We start from the raw sequence: 20535 nt of genomic DNA, 5'->3' as shown, positions 1-20535 counted from the left end.
GGAGGCGAGTGCTCTCACCACTGCGCCATCCCTACACCCCATACACCCCCACACACCATATATAAAGTTTGCGTAGACATTGTGCGTCGACTGGCTAAGAATCACAATCCTTGGCAGAAATCTGTTCTTGAGATACACGCATTGAAAAATCGATCACTAAGAGTGAAGACGTTTGATCATAAGCTCGTATCATTCAGTGCTTGTCATTCTCGCCAGATGCAGCGCGAAAGGGGGCATCTCTGAGGAAATGAATCAACATCAAAATCTTACCAATCCCTGGGGTATTTTTACAGTATCGTTGAAGACTGTCCATGTAACTGCTTCATCGCATGTTGGAGTGGTAAGAGAGCCAGCGTACCGATAGTAATTTGATATGTTGGCGGCAAGAAGTGGTTTAAGCATGAACGATGTGATTTCCTTTTTCGCGCCTGAAAAGAGAAACAAACGGAAATGTAAAAAAAAAAAATAGCCAGTTAGCGAAATGACCTGAACTGATGGCTGTTAAAAAAAGACATTCTAAGAAATATATGGCAAATGCGTTTTAAGCTCCCATGCCTTCCAATCCTAGAGTGCAGTTTAGAATCCCAATTAAAATGGGGCAGGGAATGGCTACCAGATGGTCATTTACGAGATGTAGTGGAGTTGGATTTTTGGATTTTGAATGAAAGAAGACAAGTTCGTGCTGTAGTCATGCAGAGTGGAATTAGAAACGGCATTCAAATCCACGCTAAACCTTTGCTAATTAGCTTCATTGCATGGCTCCCCATTAAACATTAGATCACTTTTAAAATGGCTGTTATCACATTTAAAGCTCTTCATGGTACTGCACCTACCTATCTCTGACCTTGTTAAGCCTTGTACAACTTGCAGAACTTTGAGATCTTCTAGTCAACTGTTGCTATTTGGGACGTAGCGCTTCTTAAATATTATTATTATTATTATTATTATTATTATTATTATTATTATTATTATTATTATTATTATTATTTGAGTGAGTTATGGACTTCTGGTGCTGTACATGCGCAGTACACAGGCGCGGATCCAGGATTTTTAAATGGGGGGTGAATTTTTTGTAATAATGTAATAGAACCAAAGCCTGGTTGAGGTGTTTGAGGGATAAGAAAAAAAAAAAAAAAAGAAAGAAGGGGGGCTCAGAAAAAGGGCGGTGAAAATTCACCCATTTCACCTCCCCTGGATCCGCGCCTGGTACAATGTAAGAAATGCTCCACAAGACTGTTACCTCCTTCATTTAAATCTGAAATGTCACCCAAAAGGCCTTCATACGCAGAATTATCAGCACCAACCTATAAAATGAGACACTTTCTATTAGTTATTGGGTGACGAGAGAAACTTAAGAAACGTTAGACTTCAGTGGGATTTGAATCAAATTTTTATCTTAAAAATTTTTTTAAAAGTCTAATTTATTAATGCGAGCATCATCACTTCAACTCTATAGTTACAGACGCATGGCCATGCCTACCATTTTAGTCTTATGCTACGAAAATAATAATAATAATAATAATAATAATAACATCAACAACAACAAAAACAACATCGCTAGAATATATTTAACAATTATTCTACGAGGACGCTCTGGATATGAAGTGATAGATAATCATTTTATATCCATCAGGCCCGAATAGAATAATTGTTTTATTAAAAACTCCAGGATCAACAACTCTTCCACGTTGATTTTATTTATCTGCCTCGGTCAATTCTGGTCCAAAACGACTTTTAGCGGCCATTTTTTCTCAGATCTGCCAAAATGTTTTCAGCTTGCTTTATTGCTGACGCGTTCCTTGACCATATTTGGTACAGCAGGTATATGAACTGATAGCCTGTGTCCGGCAAGCCAATGAAAAATTCTTGAAATCTGACATCCGTAGTTCAGTTTTTAATAAAAAAATATAGTTATTCAAATAACAAGTATGTATTCATGCAATATAATAGTAGTAGTAGTAGTAGTAGTAGTAGTAGTAGTAGTAGTAGTAGTAGTAGTGGTAGTAGTAGTAGTAGTAGTAGTAGTAGTAGTAGTAGTAATAATAATAATAATAATAATAATAATAATAATAATAATACACGGGTATTAAGACAAGGGTAGCAGAAAAAGAAAGGAGAAAATCGACCACTATCAGGACTTAAAAGTAGAAAAGCAAAAGATCGGGAACTGTAGAAGAATATCTATCATTCCTGTTGTAATTCGAGCTCTTGGGACTGCGAGTAAACACCTTAGGACAGGAAAAGGAGGGAATGGAGTACTACTTCATTGTTGATGTAGATTGCCCTTTTGATACACGGGTAGCAGAAAACGAAAGGGAGAATCGACCACTACCAGGAATGAAAAGTGGAAATGCAAAAAAGTATCTGTCATCCCCATTGCAATTGGAGCCCTTGGGACTGTGAGTAAACACCTAAGGACGTGGATCAGCAAGAAGGGGACACCTGGAATCATTGCATTATTCCACAAAGCATGTTTGTTGGAAACAACTAAGATCCTAAGAAAGCTTAAGAAGCACCCTAAACACCTAAGGCTAGAGAAGATAGCTTGATGCTTTTGAGAATATGGCCACCTGGGTGTGAGACATGCGCTTAATAATAATACTAATAATGATGATGATGATAATAATAATAATAATAATAATAATAATAATAATACTGATTGATTAAAAAGTTAAACTCTATGATTTTGAAAAGACATTTTAAAAGCGAACGACGTTTCGACGCTACGTTACGCCATTATCAAGTTAAAAGTGAAAACTTTTAAGGTGTAATACGAATATATAAAATGTGAAACAATATATAAAATACTTGCGGGTCCTATGGGTATAATTCCCAAGGTAAGAAACACAATAAGGAAAAAAGAAAAAATGTACGAAAGTGTCACGTAAACAGTTTTTGCGCGAGAAAACTTGATGTTCCTTTATCACAACATCTCGTAGACTAAGCAGTCAATCTCGCTGTTGCATTTCCTCAGAACTACTTGAAAAGGTGGTCAGTCTTTGTTCTTTTGTTGCCATGCTGTGTTTCAAGGTGTTTCCCGATGGCTGAATAACGGTGTTCACTTATGCGTTGATGTAAGTGTCGGGTAGTGAACCCGACATAATTTGCATCGCATTGAGTGTAGATGGGTTTTACGTTGACATCGATCTTTGCTTCCAGCGAAAAGATATCTTTGCGTACGCGATCGGCTGATTGCTGATCTTTAAAAGGCAATAATAATAATAATAATAACAATAATAGTAATGTATGAAAGACCTGGGGCAAACTGGCTCCAAAAGAAAGGGGAAAAAAATATTTTCAGCCACTGCACGGCCCACATTGATGGACAACCGCAATCAGTGCATAAAAACTCCACTGCGAGCGTTGACAATAATGTAATATCCTCTACATATACTCAACAAAATATCTCGTTTACCTGGTACCTATATTGCTCTTAGCCAATCAGAATGGAAAAAAAATTTCTATGCATGTTATAGGAAAATTCACCACCTGACGCGGGAATTCCACGCGAAAATCCGACATCGCGATGAGCGCGATATCGATTTTTCAAGCGAAACTTAACATGGAATTCACGAGTCAAGAGGTAAAATTGTCCTTGAATTGCATAGCTTTTTTAAAGACGAATTTATTTAATTTAGCGAATTTGGCGAATGTTGTAGTTGTCAATGCCGAAACGAAAATTTGCTTTAAAAACATAGTTTCCAATTTTTTCCTCCGTTGTTATTTAAGACCATTCGTTGCTACGGTGTAATATCGGTCAGCCTCGTTTTAAAGTCGCAATTCCACATTGAATATCCCCCGTCTTGGTAGCAAATTAGACGGCGCGAATTCCCATAGGCGTGCGATTCTGTTAAATATTAAATGTTCAAAAACTATATATTAAATATGTATTAAAAATAGTCTAGATAAAAGCAGTGAAGAGACTAATTTTAAGAACAACACTACACTCCTGAGTTTTACAGACATGTTTCGGCAGTTGCCTCTGCCATCTTCAGTGTGAAATTACTGTCATTATTATTATTATTGTAATTTCTCTAGTATTTATATTTCACTGTAATTTATTGTTCATTTCACACTGAAGATGGCAGAGGCAACTGCCGAAACATGTCTGTAAAACTCAGGAGTGTCGTATTAAAAATAATAATTTGATACCTCAAGGAAAACACCAAGAACAGCCAAACCATCACTTTGGTCCACGGCTTCGCTTATGCTTGGGTATTTGACGTTGAAGCTGACAAAATGGATCTGTAAAGTAATTTGAATGATACTGAACCTTTAGGTACTAAGGGGCACGGTCCTCATTTTCGTTTCTTTTTTTTTTTAATTTTAGACGAAAAGGGGCTTTTATGTCTGGGTATTTGACGTTGACGGTGACAAAAAGAATCTGGAAAGTAAAGTTGCACAATAAACCTCCTGGTTGCTGAGTTTGAGAACCATTCCATCATGATAAATTACCGCTTACGACAAGTAAAATTGGGGGGTCTTATTACGTTGTTTTAGGGTGTTTAAGGGAAATCTTTAATTTTTCCCGAGTTTGAAACTCAAAAATGGTAATGTGGAATTCCTTTACTGATAAAATTATCGTTACATCACAACAAGATGATTCTGAGCAAAACGACCTTGACTAGTTCCCAGCTTCCTTGATAGCTCAGTTGGTGGAGCGGTGCAGCGAAAATCGCAAGCTCGTGGGTTCGAATTCCGTTCAAAACCTGGATTTTTGAACGGCTTGCTGGCAACTACTTAAAAATTGCTCATTTCGTTGATCTTTCTAACATTTATTTCATGTCTATTCCGCAATTCAAATATTTAAATTTCATCCGTTCTAAAAATCATCTCTACGAATAATAGCAATGATTACATGCAAGCATGTGCTAAAACGCAGACGGTGGATTCTTGTCCTGTGCAGGTGTTTTGGAAGAAGACACGTGCATTCAACTAGTCTTCACAAGGCCTCAATTAGGCCATCAGAAACGCGTTACCTCAGCAGCATACAGCATCCCATTCACAGCGTGTTCTGCTCCCTTGCTGTTGTCTGATTCCCAGTGGAGATGAAACTGTACAGTGGTGAAAGTTCCTGGCAAACTGCCTCCACTCACATTGAAAAAGTACGGCGAGAAAGAAACTTTAAGAGAGTGGTTGGTGTTTGCGATCGTAAAATTCCCTGATGGTTTTGTATCGTAGTTGCTCAGAGTGAAGTCGCCCAAAGCGGAGTCATATTCGACTGTTGAGGTGTCGATGTCTATCGGAAATTGCTTCCTGCCGGTTCGGCAAACGCCGCTCCAATTACCAGGTCCTGACACGGAAAAAGCCATAAAGAACGGTTTTAGTAGTATGAAACTCTAACCGATGTAAGTAATTTACCCCATCACAACGCCGAACTTGGACAGTTAATGAAAGTTGCCAAGCCGCGGTTGTTCAAAAGGTGGATAACCAGTGCTATCCACTGGATAAATCACTATTCAGCGAATAAACACTAGCAAAACAGTGGATAGTGATTTATCTAGTGGATAGCACTAAAGAGATTTCAACACCAATCGCGAGAAAACAAGACTGTAATGGTGTGCTGACCTTAAGAAACAAAGGGACGATCAAACATTTCAGCACGCTCAATGGCGCTTAGTCTTAACCCCTTTCGACTCATCAAGTAATCTTTCCGCATCCGAGACTGAGTACTGAACCAGTCGTGCAGTAAATCTATGGCCCGGCACATCTCAATGAACTCAGTCTGCGTTTGCATCATCTCAAATCGGCTAAAACATACCTTCACCAGAAGCAATGGAAATTGCAGCAAAACATGCAAATGTTACGAGCCAAAAGTTAGCCATGTGTATTTCTGTTACCTCTTGAATCAGTTCCTGCAAAAAATGAGTGTGAACTGAATCGAATTTGTAAAACAGTTGACAAATCTCACGGCCCAACCAGCCGCTAACTTCCTTATCTTTACTCCGCTACTCAAAACCCCAGTGTAAAGTTTGCACGGGGTCTTACCTTGACAGTCAACTTTCAGTTTCAACACTTAAACATCTTCAATTTGATTACTGTTTGACGGTATCGTTACTGTTATGTGGGTTCATCGATCAGTAGTCTGTTATCAAGATTGTGCCAAGCCGACCACATTGCTGAAGAAAAGGCTACACCAGGAACTCTGTGTATCGTACTATGCGAATAAGTGAGTCTTTCCACCAGGCCCCAGTTGTTCAAACGATGGATAGCTATATCATGGCCGGATAAATCACTATCCACTGGATAACTCAATTGGTTTTGCTGGTGTTCATCCGCTGGGCTGAGTGATTTGTCCGGTGGACAGCGCTATCCATAGTTTGAACAACTTGGGCCATGCAGAGTTAAAGAACAAGGGTCGTTCCTCAGTCAAATGTCTTTATGGCGTATTTTGGATGGAGTATTTGAAAGACTTAATTGGTGTTTTCTCAAGTTAAACGTACGGTTTCTTGTTTCCTGGTGGGTAAGGAATTACTGCACAGAGTGCTTTGAACAAAAAGTGTTGCTGTCATGATTTCATGCATAATTTGCTAGTCGTTACAAGCGTTAAGTTTTGAATATCACTTTAACATTCCAGAGATTTCCTTAATCTGTGGTTTAACATCAAACGGGACAAGTGATGACAACATCCACATCATAACCTGAGCAAAACGTACTTCGCAAACAAAGAACGCCTCCTCTTCATTTAAGACTGAATCTCTTCGAATAGGCAGTGGCAATTTCCTACTGTTTAATGGAGTTTTTTAAGAGGTTAGTTCATCAATAGATTTTTTGACGCATAATAAAACCATACGGTGGGAACAAACCTTGAGTACTGAGCTTTGTAAAATACGACAAACCGGCAAGCAAAACAGATTCGATTTGAAAGTCGAAACGTTTTGTACACCAGGCTTAAACATTCATCTTGAAGAGTGATTATTTGGCTAAATTAGTGCAAATTGATTCAAATGTAAAGTTGAAAGACTTTACTTTCATATTTGAGACATTTAAATCGTGCGCACTCGTTTCGTGAGTATTCGAGATCTATAGCTATGAACTTTAATAACGGTTGTTAAGTTCCCTTATTTTTTAGTTCGATTTATTAAGCGTTCATAGCGCCTAAACTGGTAGGAGGAATGTGTTTATTTTGTGTTCGACCTCATAAATTGGTTTGTATTCGTGTTTTGAAAGCAGTTTGTGATGTCAAAGACTCTGACCAGCTCTATCACGGAACAAAAGACTGCTATTTTGCAAACCGGTGCAAAGCCTCTCAAGCAAAAGTCCTTAGTGAAGCGTTCCTTCTCCATGTGGGAGAACGCGTGACATTTAACGTGAGTATTTCAGCATTAAAAGCTTGAGATCTATCCCTATGGAAAAGGATTCTATCAACTAAACGATCGTTCGCTAATTTTTTTCAATTTCTTAACGTTCGTGGCCCCGAACTGATGAGAGGAAGCTTTCGACCAGAGAAATCGCTTTGCGTTCCTCTTTTCAAATCAGTTTGTAATGTCAAGTGCAAGATAGATCCAGAACTTAGTAGTAATAGAGGAATAATAAATGGAATACAGATTATCGAGTTCAGTTCTAACACGCATTTATTAACGGTTTTCAGTAACCATTAGCTAATCTGGGCAGGTAGTGTAAGATACGATTCAAGACACATTCTATGAACATATCCGCGTCCCTTTTACTTTGCGAAATAGGGCAACTGAAATACCCTGGTGGGTGGCCATATTGGATTACCCCGTGACGTAAATTGCGGTGAGCAGTAGCAGGCGAACAGAGTAATTCTTTACCTATTCCAGACTGCTATTTTCGTTGGTCCCTGTGACCTATAGCTTTCGGAGGGCTAGGTTCTTAGGTGCAGTGTTTCGGTTGTATCATCTATTGTTTCGTTCTCCAATCACAGACCGCGACAGAAAAGCTACAGGTTATCTCTGAGAACAGCCTCGCTTCCGAGTGATGGCGCGCTCAGTCGATAGGCCAACGCTCGCCCCAGCCTTTCGACCCAGTGTGCCATTTAGTCGGTTGCACCTGTTTGCAGAATAACCGATCATAGATTTCGTATTGGTGGTAAATACCCTTTTTAACGTCGGTAATTCCTTTACCCTCTAGAGGGTATTCTCCCAGGAAGCCGACGGCGCGCTCATTTTACCACCTTCTTTCCATCTGTGCTCCGTTTTAAGGGTATTTAACCCTACTTAGGCTACACTGAAAGGAAAGAAGTCGAAACAAGGATGTGAGATCCGGGGATCGAACTCGGGACCTCTTGAACCAAGGCCGCGCACTAACCGACTGTGCTACCCTTGCTCCTTGAGAGAGACCATAAAGCTCTTGCTAATTCTGAAGCGACTCAAAATCCTGTTTGTTTCGATAAAGCGCCTGCTTTTGTGTTGGTTCTGGATCCCTTTTGGAGGGTATCTCTCTCAGCATGCATTCTATCTCATCTCTGATGACCGAGTGGGAAATGCACACTAAGTTGTAAAGGCTCAGTAATACGGGCAACATTTTTCGTGCAACAATGTTGCGTTGCAAGTTGAGATGGTTTGTTGCGCGTATTACCACCTTCTTGCACAACAAATTTTATGTTGCAAAGAGTAGACATCGCTTTTACTTTTTGCATCATGAAAATTTGTTGCACAAGAAGGTGACAATACGCGCAACAAACAATCTCAACTTGCAACGCAACATTGTTGCGCGACAAGTTGCACGAAAAATGTTGCCCTCATAACTGGACCTTTACACTTGAACTGCTCTGCTCTCAGCCAATCAGAATCGAGTTATTTTCCATGTATATTATTAGCACCTTTATATGTGATAATAAAACTAATTGTAACACAACTAATACAAACTGTAAGTGTTACTGTTTCTTCAGCTAGGTTTCTGGATCGATACAGGAAAGGGCATTTTCGTTCCCAAGGGGTAACATACAAATGAGTTTTCCACCCCTAGAAGTACTAATGAATAATTGTAAATATGAGAATTCTTGTTCAAAGTTCTAAATGGTTGCTAGGACGATTCATGTTCTAAGCTTCTACAGTAATGTTCTTTCAAGGTTAAAAAAGTTGTAAAACTGAAGAGAAACTAAAGTGCAGGGAACTACATGGTTGTTTCTGGTTAAAAATATCGAAGGCAGTCTCATGCTTGTTGCTGCCGTGTGAGTGAACCTGAAGCGAACGAATGACTAATCGGGAGAAGGACACATTTTTCTTCGAAACACAAGGCATTGTGGTCGTGGTAAGATCAAAGGCGCAAGGAATTGTGGCTATGCGCGGATGGAAGAATTAAGATGCGCGGTCTGATCCTTCGTTAACGTTCCTTCTAAATGTGTGAGCAAAGTGCTCGTTACACAGAAGATTAGTACAGAGACTTGGAGCCACGTTCCCAATTCGGCGTAACTTATATAATTAACCTCTAAAACTGCTCTGCTTTTTGGTCTTTTGGTTCATTTTTGCTTCTTTAACGCTCCTTTTATTCCGTTATAAACGTTATCGCAGCCACGTGAAATACAATAGGAAAAGCTGTCAGACTGAACTAAAGTGATGAATGGTCAGTATTCTGGCCATTAATATGAGTATTCCGATTGAAGAAAAAAGGCATTACGATGCAAATGGCGTTTACGAAGAGAATTACACATCGTATATCTCGATGGTCTCTCATCCAAATACCAACCCCACCCGACAGGGATTAACTTCCGTGAACTTTTGTCGTGAACGACCACTGTCAAGCTGAATGGTGATTCACAACTCTTTTTCATGTAAATTACTTTACTTTAGTCGCTCTAAAAGTAGAACTAAAACTGGCCACAGCAATTCGCGCTTTAAGTGAAAAAGAAGTTGAAGTGAACTCGGACCGGAAATGATCAACATGATCCATGGCAATGTTACTCGATTCTCTTTTATTTTCTTCAATCTTTCTGCGTTTTGCATTTTACTAGTGATCACATGTAATGTGCTCTCGTGGGGCTATTTACGTTGTATCGTTTCCTCACAAACGATGCGGAGTTATTCTGACCACAACTTACCTCCTTAAATCAAACAAATCGCACTTATGATTCAGAATCTATCCAAGGGCAAAGCCATCATTTCAAACATGATCGTATCCTCTGACGATTTTCTTTCTTTTTTCGAGTTGTAGCGTCCCCGCTCAAGACCTATGAAAATCCCCCTCCAATTCCACACACGAACGATCTTTAAATTACCGTAAGCATACTTGAACATTTCCCTTCCCTTTTTGGCAGCATTTCTACCATTTAGGTAAACTAGTTTAGTCCATAGGCGACCTCTCTATGAAATTTCAAATTTGTTTGTGCACGTCTACAGCTAATTGCCAGTTCCCGAGTTCGAATGCTTGACCATGAGTTATGAGAGATTCGTGACATTTTCGCTTTACTGAAGCAGATGACAGAAGCAGATGACAAATGTTAACCACGTTAAATGAAATAAAGAGATCAAAGTGTCATCAGACAATTAAATGTAGCAACAGTATTGTGATTTCTTCCAACTTTCATTTATTCTTTTTTGTTGGACAATGTCATATTTAATAAGCGACAATAGTTGCCCTCGGCGGACTTCAGTACCGCCGTTGATTTTGTTTCTTTGTAAACTACTTAATGACTGTCAAAGACGCCCAGGGAACAGCCTCGCTACTTCAAAAAAACAAAAACAAATCAAAGCAAAACAAAACAAGACAAAACGCAAAACGCTACCAAAAAGACGACATTAATCACTATCTAGAGTTGCCAGCAACACTATTCAGGGCTAGTATTTACATCAGGAAAAGAGCGCCAAGCAACATTAACATCAAGGCGACATTCGACAATTTAAGAGCGATTCCGTCGCCGGAACTGATGACGTCTTTTTTAAGCATGAAACTGGACTTCACCATACGACCATGAAGCGGCTCTACCGGTCGGTAGTTGTCCACCATGTTGGAATTGTCGCCCATTTTAAGCGCACGTAAATTGGTCAACTGTTGATGAAAAGTTTGACAGAAAAAAGACACAGTTAGTTAATTTCCCCGGGGGAAGGGGGGGGGGGGTTAAGCCCTTATATGGGCTATATAGGTATGTGAGTATGTGAGGCCCCGAAGGGTATGGTTTTTTAGCTGTTTTGGTCTGAATTAGGGAATCAATTTTAACCATTTGGTCTGGAATAGTGTATAGTTTGTTCACTGGAGTCTTTAATCAGAAGCTTCTTCATCATAAGGCGATAAGACAATGCGAAACAAAGCCCTTCTTAAGTTATTACGCCAACGGTGTAACAGCTGAAACAGGTCTGAAAATAAGTCTGAAATAGGGTATCCAATTTTTGGTCAGCTATAAAATAGTGCAGGGAAAATCGCAGATTCTAGTGTGAAATACGAAACCAAATTTCTCTGGGACCCCCTCCCCCCCTCCGGGGTTATTTTTTCTTTATTTACGACCGAGGGCCGTATCTGAAAAAAGAAACTCGGTATAAGCTGAACCAAAGCATAATCTGACGATATTTGTTATTAGTGATTATTATTTTACAGACGACTGAACGAAAGTGCTTTCATCTTTATTCACATGTAATACAGTACTTGTTAGCCCAAGTAGGGCTAACGTTCCGATAGGCTCGATTACAAGCCGCTATTTCGGGAAAGGAGTCAAAGCCCTCCACCCTCGACGAATACCGGACTCGAGAGAGTGGGGCCGGTTGCTCGAAGTCTGGTTAGTGCTAACCGTTGGTCAAGAGATATCAAAACCTACAAGTTTTTATGGTATTTAACGCCGCTTAGCCCTAACCATGCTTCGACCGACCAGGGCCAGATTGATTACATTAGCATTGGAACAAAAATAGCACTTAAAATTCGGGTCAGACCACAATATCGGGAATTCCGTGGCCTGCTATTTTCGAATAGTGTGGGATCTTAAATGTCCAACAGAGTTAATAAAGAAGGGTTGTGGGCCTACTGTTTAAAATCCTTATCCGAGAATGCAGAAAAGGCAACAACAACAAGAATGATACCATGAGCAAAAGGAAAGAGGAGGACTAGTCACGACAGAAACAGTAACTATTGATGCTAGACTGGACGTAAAAGCAGCCGACAATGGCGAAAGCGACAACAAAGAAATTTTGCAGCCACGACATTCAGTAAACGCAGAAATTGTGCGTCAATTGGATGCGAATCACAATCCTTGGCAGGAAATCTGTTCTTGAGATAGGCCGGATTACGTTTTTGCAAACGTTGGCCGTGTAGCTTTTATATTTGAACAGACTTAAATGATTGGAGTGTAATGTGAAGTGCTAGGTTTCTATCCCATATGAACCATGTGACCGTTAGCCCTACTAATGGAAATAGGCCCAAACAAGCTAGGACAGAGAAAAACTCTGACCAGGGTGGAAATTGAACCCACGACCTTCGGGTTAGATCACCGCTGCTCTACCGACTGAGCTAGATGGGAACTGACCGTGGGAACTGAAGATGTTTAAGTCACTGCAATGACAGTTTCTGGTGAGTAATCTTACCAATCGCTGGGGTATTTTTACAGTATCGTTGAAGACTGTCCATGTAACTGCTTCACTGCATGGTGGAGTGGTAAGAGAGCCAGGGTACCGATAGTAATCTTTCATGTTGGCGGCAAGAAGTGGCTTAAGCATGAACGGTGCGATCTTCTTTTTCGTGCCTGAAAAGAGAAACGAACGTAAGTGTTAAAATGAAATGGCCAGTTAGCGAGACGACCTGAATTGATGACTGTTGAAAAAAGACATTTTTAGAAATATATATGAATGGCAAGGTGTTTTAAGCTGCTATGCCTTCCAATCATTGAGTGCGGTATGACTACCATATGGTCATTTACAAGAAGTAGTGAAGTTGGTCTTCTCCATGAAGCCTTTTTCAAATGTCAGCAGGATTGAAACGCTAGGAAAGAGCACGGGGTCAAATTTATTTAAATTTATTACGGTTCTAAGAACCTGCAAGGCTTCCGATTGTGAGAGACCACAAATTCTGGTGATGAAAATCATGATGAAGGAAAGAAATGTATGTTTTTGAAGTACGGGTTATTGACGGAAGATAGAAATGATCGTCGCACTTAACTGGACAATTTGAGCAAGTGTCACTTTACAGACACCTGAAAATTTCAGGGGGTTTCAAAGGAATTCGTATCCATGACGGTCACCTTTACGATGTCGACAATACAATACTCTACTAACTGATGAGCTATGAAGCCACTCAGTTGGGAGGAGGTCAATTTGTTGCGCTTTCGCCTCTAACCTGCACTTAAAAAAAAACACACATTTCTTCAGTTTCATTCATCATTCCTTCCACAGGAACATATTACCCAGGTTAAGTACGTTGATCAAATCAGGCTATCCTCCGAAAATCATGATATTCGCAATTTATTGTCCTTTATTATATAGATACTGATGAAATACCAGGATTTCTCCTTTTACTAAAAAATCATATCTTCACTGCACGCAGTGAACGTATCATTTTTATCTTTCACATGTGAGGATATAGCTGTCGTCATGGTAACGAACACGATTAGCCAATAAAACGCGAGCTTCCTCTTCATTGTACGATACTTTTGTGCTTAAATATAATTCTTCTCTACTACATTAAAATTTTTATTGCAAAATTTTACATTATCATGATTTGTTTTTCATAACTTTCATATCTTGTTTCATGTTACACAACATGCGTGTTTTAGCGGTTGGTGAACAATTTTTCATCATTTCGAAAATGAATAAAACAAGTTGATTCAAATCTAGTCATTTCATCAATATCTATATAATAAACAGCACTCGAAGATAAAATTCGTATCTCTGCGCGGCCATGTAAAATCCTCTATATATATGATACGTGCAAGACCCTAATCCATGCCTTAATTACTTCGGGGATTGACTATTGTAATTCACTTCCTTATGCCCAGCCGAAATGTGTTTTACCGGCGTATTCAGAGTGTCCTCAATAGTTGGCTGCAAAACTCATTCATCTTTGTGGTAGATATAATGAACAACGTTAAACCTTTGCTCATTAAGCTTCACTGCATGGCTCCCCGGCCCATTAATCATAGGATCACTTTTAAAAAGCTCCTCATCCTCTGCCTGGCTCGATTCATAGTGTGGCTTAGGTAGCGATGGAGATGGAGAGTACCACGGTGGAACATCTTCGAGTAACTTTAGGTCATGCAACACCTCATAGAATAGAACTTTCAGAGCAGCGTTATGCCCCTCTAGATATTTATTTTGAGCAAGTGCTGGGCATCCCGCTAACACATGTGTTATTGTCTCCAGTGCTTTATTTCATAATCTGCACATAACATTACCTTCTGGGGTAACACAAGTCTTGTGTTTAGAGTAGATCTTGGTGGGCAAGAGCTGTTCATACAACTCAAACATTCCCGCTACTGTTATTATTATTATTATTATTATTATTATTGTTGTTGTTGTTGTTGTTGTTGTTGTTGTTGTTGTTATTATTATTATTATTATTATTATTATTATTATTATTATTATTAGAGTTGGTTATAGACTTCTGGTGCTGTACATGCGCAGTACAATGTAAGAAATGTTTCACAAGACTGTTACCTCCTGCATTTAAATCTGAAATGTCACCCAAAAGGTCTTCATACGCAGAATTATCAGCACCAACCTATAAAATGAAACACTTTCTATTAGTCATTGGGTGTCGAGAGTAACTTAAGAGACGCAGTATTCAGTGGGATATGAATCAAATTTTTATCTCAACAATTTTTTAAAAGTCTAATTTAATAATGCAATCATCGTAATTACAACTCTACACACGCATGGCCATGCCCACCATGTTTACCCTTCCTTACCACAATTAATTTTTCCTCCGACCCCGACAATTGCGCTTCTTTTACAGAATTTTTTAGTCTTATGCGATGAATATAATAATAATAATAATTATTATTATTATTATTATTATCCCAAAAGTATTGAAACTGCTCTAGTCACAAGCAAAATTAGAAAAAAATGCCCTCTTCATTGACCAATCAGCATTCAGTAATTTTGCCCTCTATGTTATTAGCTTTGAAAACAAAGATGTTTCCAATTTTTTCCTCCGTTGCTATGTAAGGCCGCACGTTGCTACGCTGTAATATCGGTCAGCCTCGTTTTAAAGTCGCAATTCCACACTCAATAACCCCCGTCTTGGTAGCTAATTAGATGGCGAGAATTCCCCTGGGCATGCAATTCAATTAATTAAATATTAAATGTTTAAATACTAATGTACCTCAAGGAAAACACCAAGAACAGCCAAACCATCACTCTCATTTAAAGCTAGGGCTATGTCTGGGTATTTGACGTTGACGCTGACAAAATGAATCTGGAAAGTAAAGTTGCATGATAAACCTTCTGGTTGCTGAGTTTGAGAACCATTTTTCCATGCAATATTCGGCGCAAGTGGTTTAAGTGTGAGGCATTTGGGAAATAAAGCAATTGAAAAACACTCATTCATAAACACTTACTGCGATTGGCGTGCATCTAATTGCTTGCATTTCTAAACATTGAAATAGTGGAATGCCATTGAATGAGCTAACAGTTGCGCCTCGCTCAGTCAATCGTGATAAATTACCGCTTACGATAGGTAAATCAGACGTCTTTGTTTAAAGGGGTTATGTTACGTTATTTTAGGGTTTTTAAGGGAAATCTTCGTTTCGGCCTAAGCTTAAAACACGAAAATGGTTATGTGGAATTTCTTTACGGATAAAATTATTGTTACATCATAAACAAGATGATTCTGAGCAAAAGCAACCTTTATTTAGGCGATTTGCTATAAATTTGAAAAAAATTTTTAACTCCTTTCAACATTACCCAAATGCAATGCCGTTCAATCTTGTCCATTTGTATCCATCCATTCTTCAAATCTCTTTCCTTTTGGTGTATTTCTTTTATGTTATTCAATCATTTCAAGTGGTGATTGCAATGTTTCATTCTACATTTTTGGCATTTTGGGTGCCCTGAAATAACATAATTTTGTGTGACATAGCCCTTTAAAAACAACCCAGTACCAGTTATAAAGCAGCTGGAAGTCCTGTTCAAGCCTGGCCTTATCTAGGCTTCCTTGTGTTGAGATATTAATCGGAAGTGGTCATTGTAACCAAAGCGAGGCTAATGCACCATATCTGTCAATTATTGCGTGATCATGAGCCTGCGTTGGGTATTGCTGGTCAGTGCAATTGAACTTCGGGTTAAAGGAAGGCTCTGTTCGCAGGGTACAAGTGTTGCGTTGAAGTCCTTTCTTTCCTTTTTGATATCAACCGCCAAATACGTCGACGCTATCAACACTAACTAAGATGGTCAAAAGTCAAAATTCTGTACTCCTTCTCCTTTGAATAACCTTCCCTGACTTCAACAATGTCTTCAATTGATTTTGATCACCTGCTACGGGATATAACTTGAACTCGCAATTGGCTGGCTCCCAGCTTCCTTGATAGTTCAGTTGGTGAAGCGGTGCAGCGAAAATCGCTGCGTTCAAAACCTGGGTTTTTGACAGGCTTGCTGGCAACTATTTAAGAGTTGCCCATTTTGTTGATCTTTCTAACATTCATTTCATGTTTATTCCGCAGTTCAAATATTTAAATTTCATGCCTTCCCAAAATCATCTCTACGAATATTAGCAATGTTACAGGCATGTACTAAAAAGCAGACGATGGATTCTGGACGAAAGACGATGGGTGATAGACAACATGTGCATTTCAGGGTCAAATATGCTACCCATGAACAGACTTGCCCTGTGCAGGTGTTTGGGAAGAAGACACATGCATTCAACTAGTCTTCACACGGCCTCAATTAGGCCATCAGAAACACATTACCTCAGCAGGATACTGCATTTCATTCACGGTGTGTTCTGCTCCCTTGTTGTTGTTTGATCCCCAGTGGAGATGAAACTGTACAGTGGTGAAAGTTCCTGGCAAACCGCCTCCACTCACATAGAAAATATTCGGCGGGAAAGAAACTTTAAGACTGTGGTTGGTGTTCGCGATCGTAAAATTCTCTGATGGTACGGTATCGTAGTTGCTCACATAGATGTCGCCCAAAGCAGAGTCATACTTGGCTGTGGAGGTGTCGATGTCTATAGGCGATTGCTTTTGGCCGCTTTGGCAAACGCCACCCCAATTCTCAGGTCCTGGCACGAAAAAAGTGATAAAGAACGGTTTTAGTTGTATGAAACTCTAACCGAAGTAAGTAATTTACCCCATCACAACGCCGAACTTGGACAGTTAATGAAAGTTGCCAAACTTAGTTGGGATAGTCATATTGACATGATTTGTAAGAGGGCCAGTGCGGGTATTGGAGCGATGAGGCGTATCAAGCCCTTTGTTCCTGTAGAGACCCTTGAAAAGGTTTATAAGAGCCTAGTATAGCCTTACTTTGAATATTGTTCCCCTCTTTGGGACAACTGCGGAAAATTACTAAAAGACAAGCTACAAAGATTTCAATCTCGTGCTGCTAGGGTACTTACTGGTGCCAATTATGATATTCGTTCCGCTGATATTATCCAGACCCTATCTTGTGACACACTCGATGCGAGGCGGCTTTGGGCCAAATCAACATTGATGTATAAAATACTAAATGACGACACTGCGCCCAATCTTAGAAACTCTTTTGTTACAAAGGAATTCTGATCAGACTGATTACCATCTCAGAAATAGCGCTACAGATCTGACACTTCCTAAACCGAAGAGAGAGTTTCAAGGTAATCGTGTTGTCAATCAATTTCCCGCCGCACAACATGCTTGATTGACGTCCGTTTCCGGAATGTGTTTTGATAGTAGATAAGTAAGCTCGTAAGGATGGTCTGAACTAGACTTGAGAGTGTACTTCGGCTTCTTTGAAGGCAATAAGTTACCATGGCCACAAAGTAGGCTACTTGAGCTGAAATTAAAGCCGTTCACATCTGAAGTAGGGCTCAAGTGTACTTAAGGTATCCTTAGTCCGCTAATATGAACCCACCTAATGCAAAATTTGTAATCGATTTCTGATCGTCTCAAGTTCGGCAGGTGCATTCATGCATTCGTTAAATGGTCGTTAAGGCGGCAGGTACATTCATGCATTCGTTAAATGGTCGTTAAGAATGCTCTTATTCGGCTGCCAATGAAAGACGTTCAATATAATGTATTACAGTGCATATGTAACCACTCTACAGGCTTGATAATTCGCTATATCACCTCCCTGACGCAGTATCTTACCACAGGATACCTTTGGCTTTTAAAGCGAGTTTGAGTTCAATGATTTAAAACAGTTAATTTTGCTCAATTTAGTGCATTAGGGCTGGCATGCAGCTTTGAAGGGCAAAGGAATGTCTAAGAAAGTATTCAGGTCATGGCCCTTTGCCATAAACATTTAAACTGAAGATACATACCAATAGCGCTCCCTTTGATATAATTGTAGTCTGAAATTTGAAACAAATAAATAAATAGCACCGATAATATAAATTGGCGAAAGTAGTCTTTTTTTAAAGGCCAGGGATTATCTCCTCTCGTTTACCTTCTGGCCTGCAGGGCTGGCGCAGTGGTGACATCGCTCGCCTTCCACCAATGTGGAAGGCCTGGGATTGATTGCAGCATTCTACGCCATACTTTGGGTTGAGTTTGTTTGTTCTCTAACCTGCTCGAGAGGTTTTTCCCCGGGTACTCAAGTTTTCCCCTCTCCTCAAAAACCAACATTTGCAGGCGTAGCTTAGTTGGCCAGTGCGCAGCTTTCGGAGCAAGGGGTCCCCAGTTCGATCCTCCGTGACTTCAACGTCTTGTTCGACTTTCGTCTGATCCGTGTAGCTATAGCTTTAAATATCCGTAAAACCGAGCACTGACAGAGGGAGGAGGGTAAAAGGCGCACCGTCGGCTTCCATTGATACCAGTTTCGTAACTGAAGGAACTACCGACGTTAAATAAATTGACTTTGACTTTGACTTTGTGATAAAGCAGGAATCAGCCCGTTCAATGTTGCAATAACCCAAATGTTTAATCTTCACGCGTTATCGGATGCGTGAATTACTTTAGGAGTCTCAAACTCTACGCAATAAGAATAGAAATTTAGGCTACTTCTTCTCTGTTATAATGTAGTATGTAATTGGCCCACATCTTAACCCTTTTGCTAAGTATTAATTTCATATACTGTTTCATTTAGTTCTTCCATTGTGTTTTTTTTTACTCAATTTAATTTTGACTTCACCATTAAAGAACAAAGCTAAACTGCATTGATGTAAACAGCAGCTTCATGGATTAACTTACATTTAGTTTCCACTATGAAAATTCATGGAGAGATTTTGGGAGTTAGAACTAGTGGTATTGAGCCATACATCTGCAGGAAGTGCATGCACCCAAATGAGTGGCGGGCTGATTAGTCCCACAGTTGTCTGGAAATTGAAATTTCAACACAATCGCGGGAAACGAGACAGTAATGTTGTGCTGGCCTTAAGTAACAAAAGGACGATTAAACTTTCTGCGCGCTCAATGGTGCTTAGTCTTAGCTCCCTTCGACTCAACAAGTAATCTTTCCGCATCCTTTGAGACTGTGTACTGAACGAGCCGCACAGTAAATCTATGACACATCTAAATGAACTTTTGCGTTTCCATCATCTCAAATCGGCTAAAACAAACTTACCTGCACCAGAAGCTATGGAAATTGCAGCAAAAGATGCAAATATCACGAGCCAAAACTTTGCCATTTGTATTTCTGTCCCCTTTTAAATGTTCCTGCAAAATAAGGAGTGTGAATTGTCAGAATTTGTAAAACACTTGACACATTTCACGGCTGAGCCAGCCACTCGCTCACGTCCGGGAAAAACAGGATTAATTGTAAGGTTTCACGCCACTACTCAAAAAAGAAACGTTAACCCAAGTGTAAAGTTCCCACTGGGTCTAACCTTGGCACTCAACTTTTAGGTTCAACACTTGGACATCTTCAATTTGTCTGACGGTTACTGTTATGTGGGTTCATTGACCAGCAGTCTATTCAAAAGATTGTGGCAAGCCGACCGTTCATTGCTGAAGAGAAGGCCACACTGAGTATGTCCATCAGAGTTAACGAACACTGAAGGGTTGTGAGACGGGACTTTCCGTTTATAGTCATTATCCAATGTTCCTCAGTCAAATGTCTTTATAGCGTATTTTGGCTGGAGTATTCAGTTAAGAATGCACACAGTGAAGCACAACACGGAATGCAGCAATCTAGCACTGGAGGGGGAACCACCTTCCGAAAAAAACGTACCTCACAAAGCCCTACCGTTTACTCCACAAAGCGTTTTATGTCTTGTGCTAGAAACTCTTCAGATGCCTTCACGGTTGGAACAAAACACGAATTTCCTTGTAAAATACGACAAAAAAGTCATAAAAACCTATGGTTTGAAAGACTTAATCGGTGTTTTTTTAAGTTAAACGCACGGTTTCTTGTTTCCCGGTCGGTAAGGAAATAAGTTCTTTATTTATAGCACAGTGTGCTTTGAACAAAAAGTGTTGCTGTCATGATTACATCATAACATTTGTAATCTTACGTCTTTTCTGCTAGTCATTACAAACGTTAAGTTTTGAATATTACTTTAACATTTCCGGAGATTTCCTTAGTC

At 39.7% G+C, this 20535-nt stretch overlaps 2 protein-coding genes across 6 annotated transcripts in view; both read right to left on the bottom strand.

Annotated features, from left to right (window-relative positions):
- LOC138047101 (carbonic anhydrase 2-like) overlaps positions 1-20535 on the bottom strand; it is a 32383-nt gene that overhangs the window by 5844 nt on the left and 6004 nt on the right. For 2 of the 5 annotated variants that reach the window (XM_068893818.1, XM_068893819.1), the window contains 7 exons: positions 19575-19666; positions 18334-18363; positions 16784-17097; positions 15202-15294; positions 14535-14598; positions 12471-12628; positions 10467-10950 (listed from right to left, as the gene is read on the bottom strand). In XM_068893818.1, coding sequence (XP_068749919.1) covers positions 10747-10950; positions 12471-12628; positions 14535-14598; positions 15202-15294; positions 16784-17097; positions 18334-18363; positions 19575-19638 — 927 coding nt within the window. In that variant the 5' untranslated portion in view covers positions 19639-19666 and the 3' untranslated portion in view covers positions 10467-10746. Of the gene's footprint in view, positions 1-270; positions 429-10466; positions 10951-12470; positions 12629-14534; positions 14599-15201; positions 15295-16783; positions 17098-18333; positions 18364-19574; positions 19667-20195; positions 20271-20535 lie in introns of those variants that run through there. The other 3 variants (XM_068893816.1, XM_068893817.1, XM_068893820.1) reach the window with 2 other exon arrangements.
- LOC138044967 (carbonic anhydrase 2-like) overlaps positions 1152-20535 on the bottom strand; it is a 35136-nt gene continuing 15752 nt past the window's right edge. The window contains exons 2-5 of the mRNA XM_068891336.1: positions 5762-5855; positions 4980-5339; positions 4153-4245; positions 1152-1304 (exon numbers count right to left, since the gene is read on the bottom strand). Of these exons, the coding sequence (XP_068747437.1) occupies positions 1152-1304; positions 4153-4245; positions 4980-5312 (579 nt within the window). The 5' untranslated portion in view covers positions 5313-5339; positions 5762-5855. The remainder of the gene's footprint in view (positions 1305-4152; positions 4246-4979; positions 5340-5761; positions 5856-20535) is intronic.

The sequence above is a fragment of the Montipora capricornis genome, chromosome 4, assembly GCF_036669925.1.
Source record: "Montipora capricornis isolate CH-2021 chromosome 4, ASM3666992v2, whole genome shotgun sequence".
Lineage (NCBI taxonomy): Eukaryota > Metazoa > Cnidaria > Anthozoa > Scleractinia > Acroporidae > Montipora > Montipora capricornis.
The sequence above is the reverse complement of the archived record's forward strand: the minus strand, read 5'-3'. Positions and strand labels throughout refer to the sequence as shown.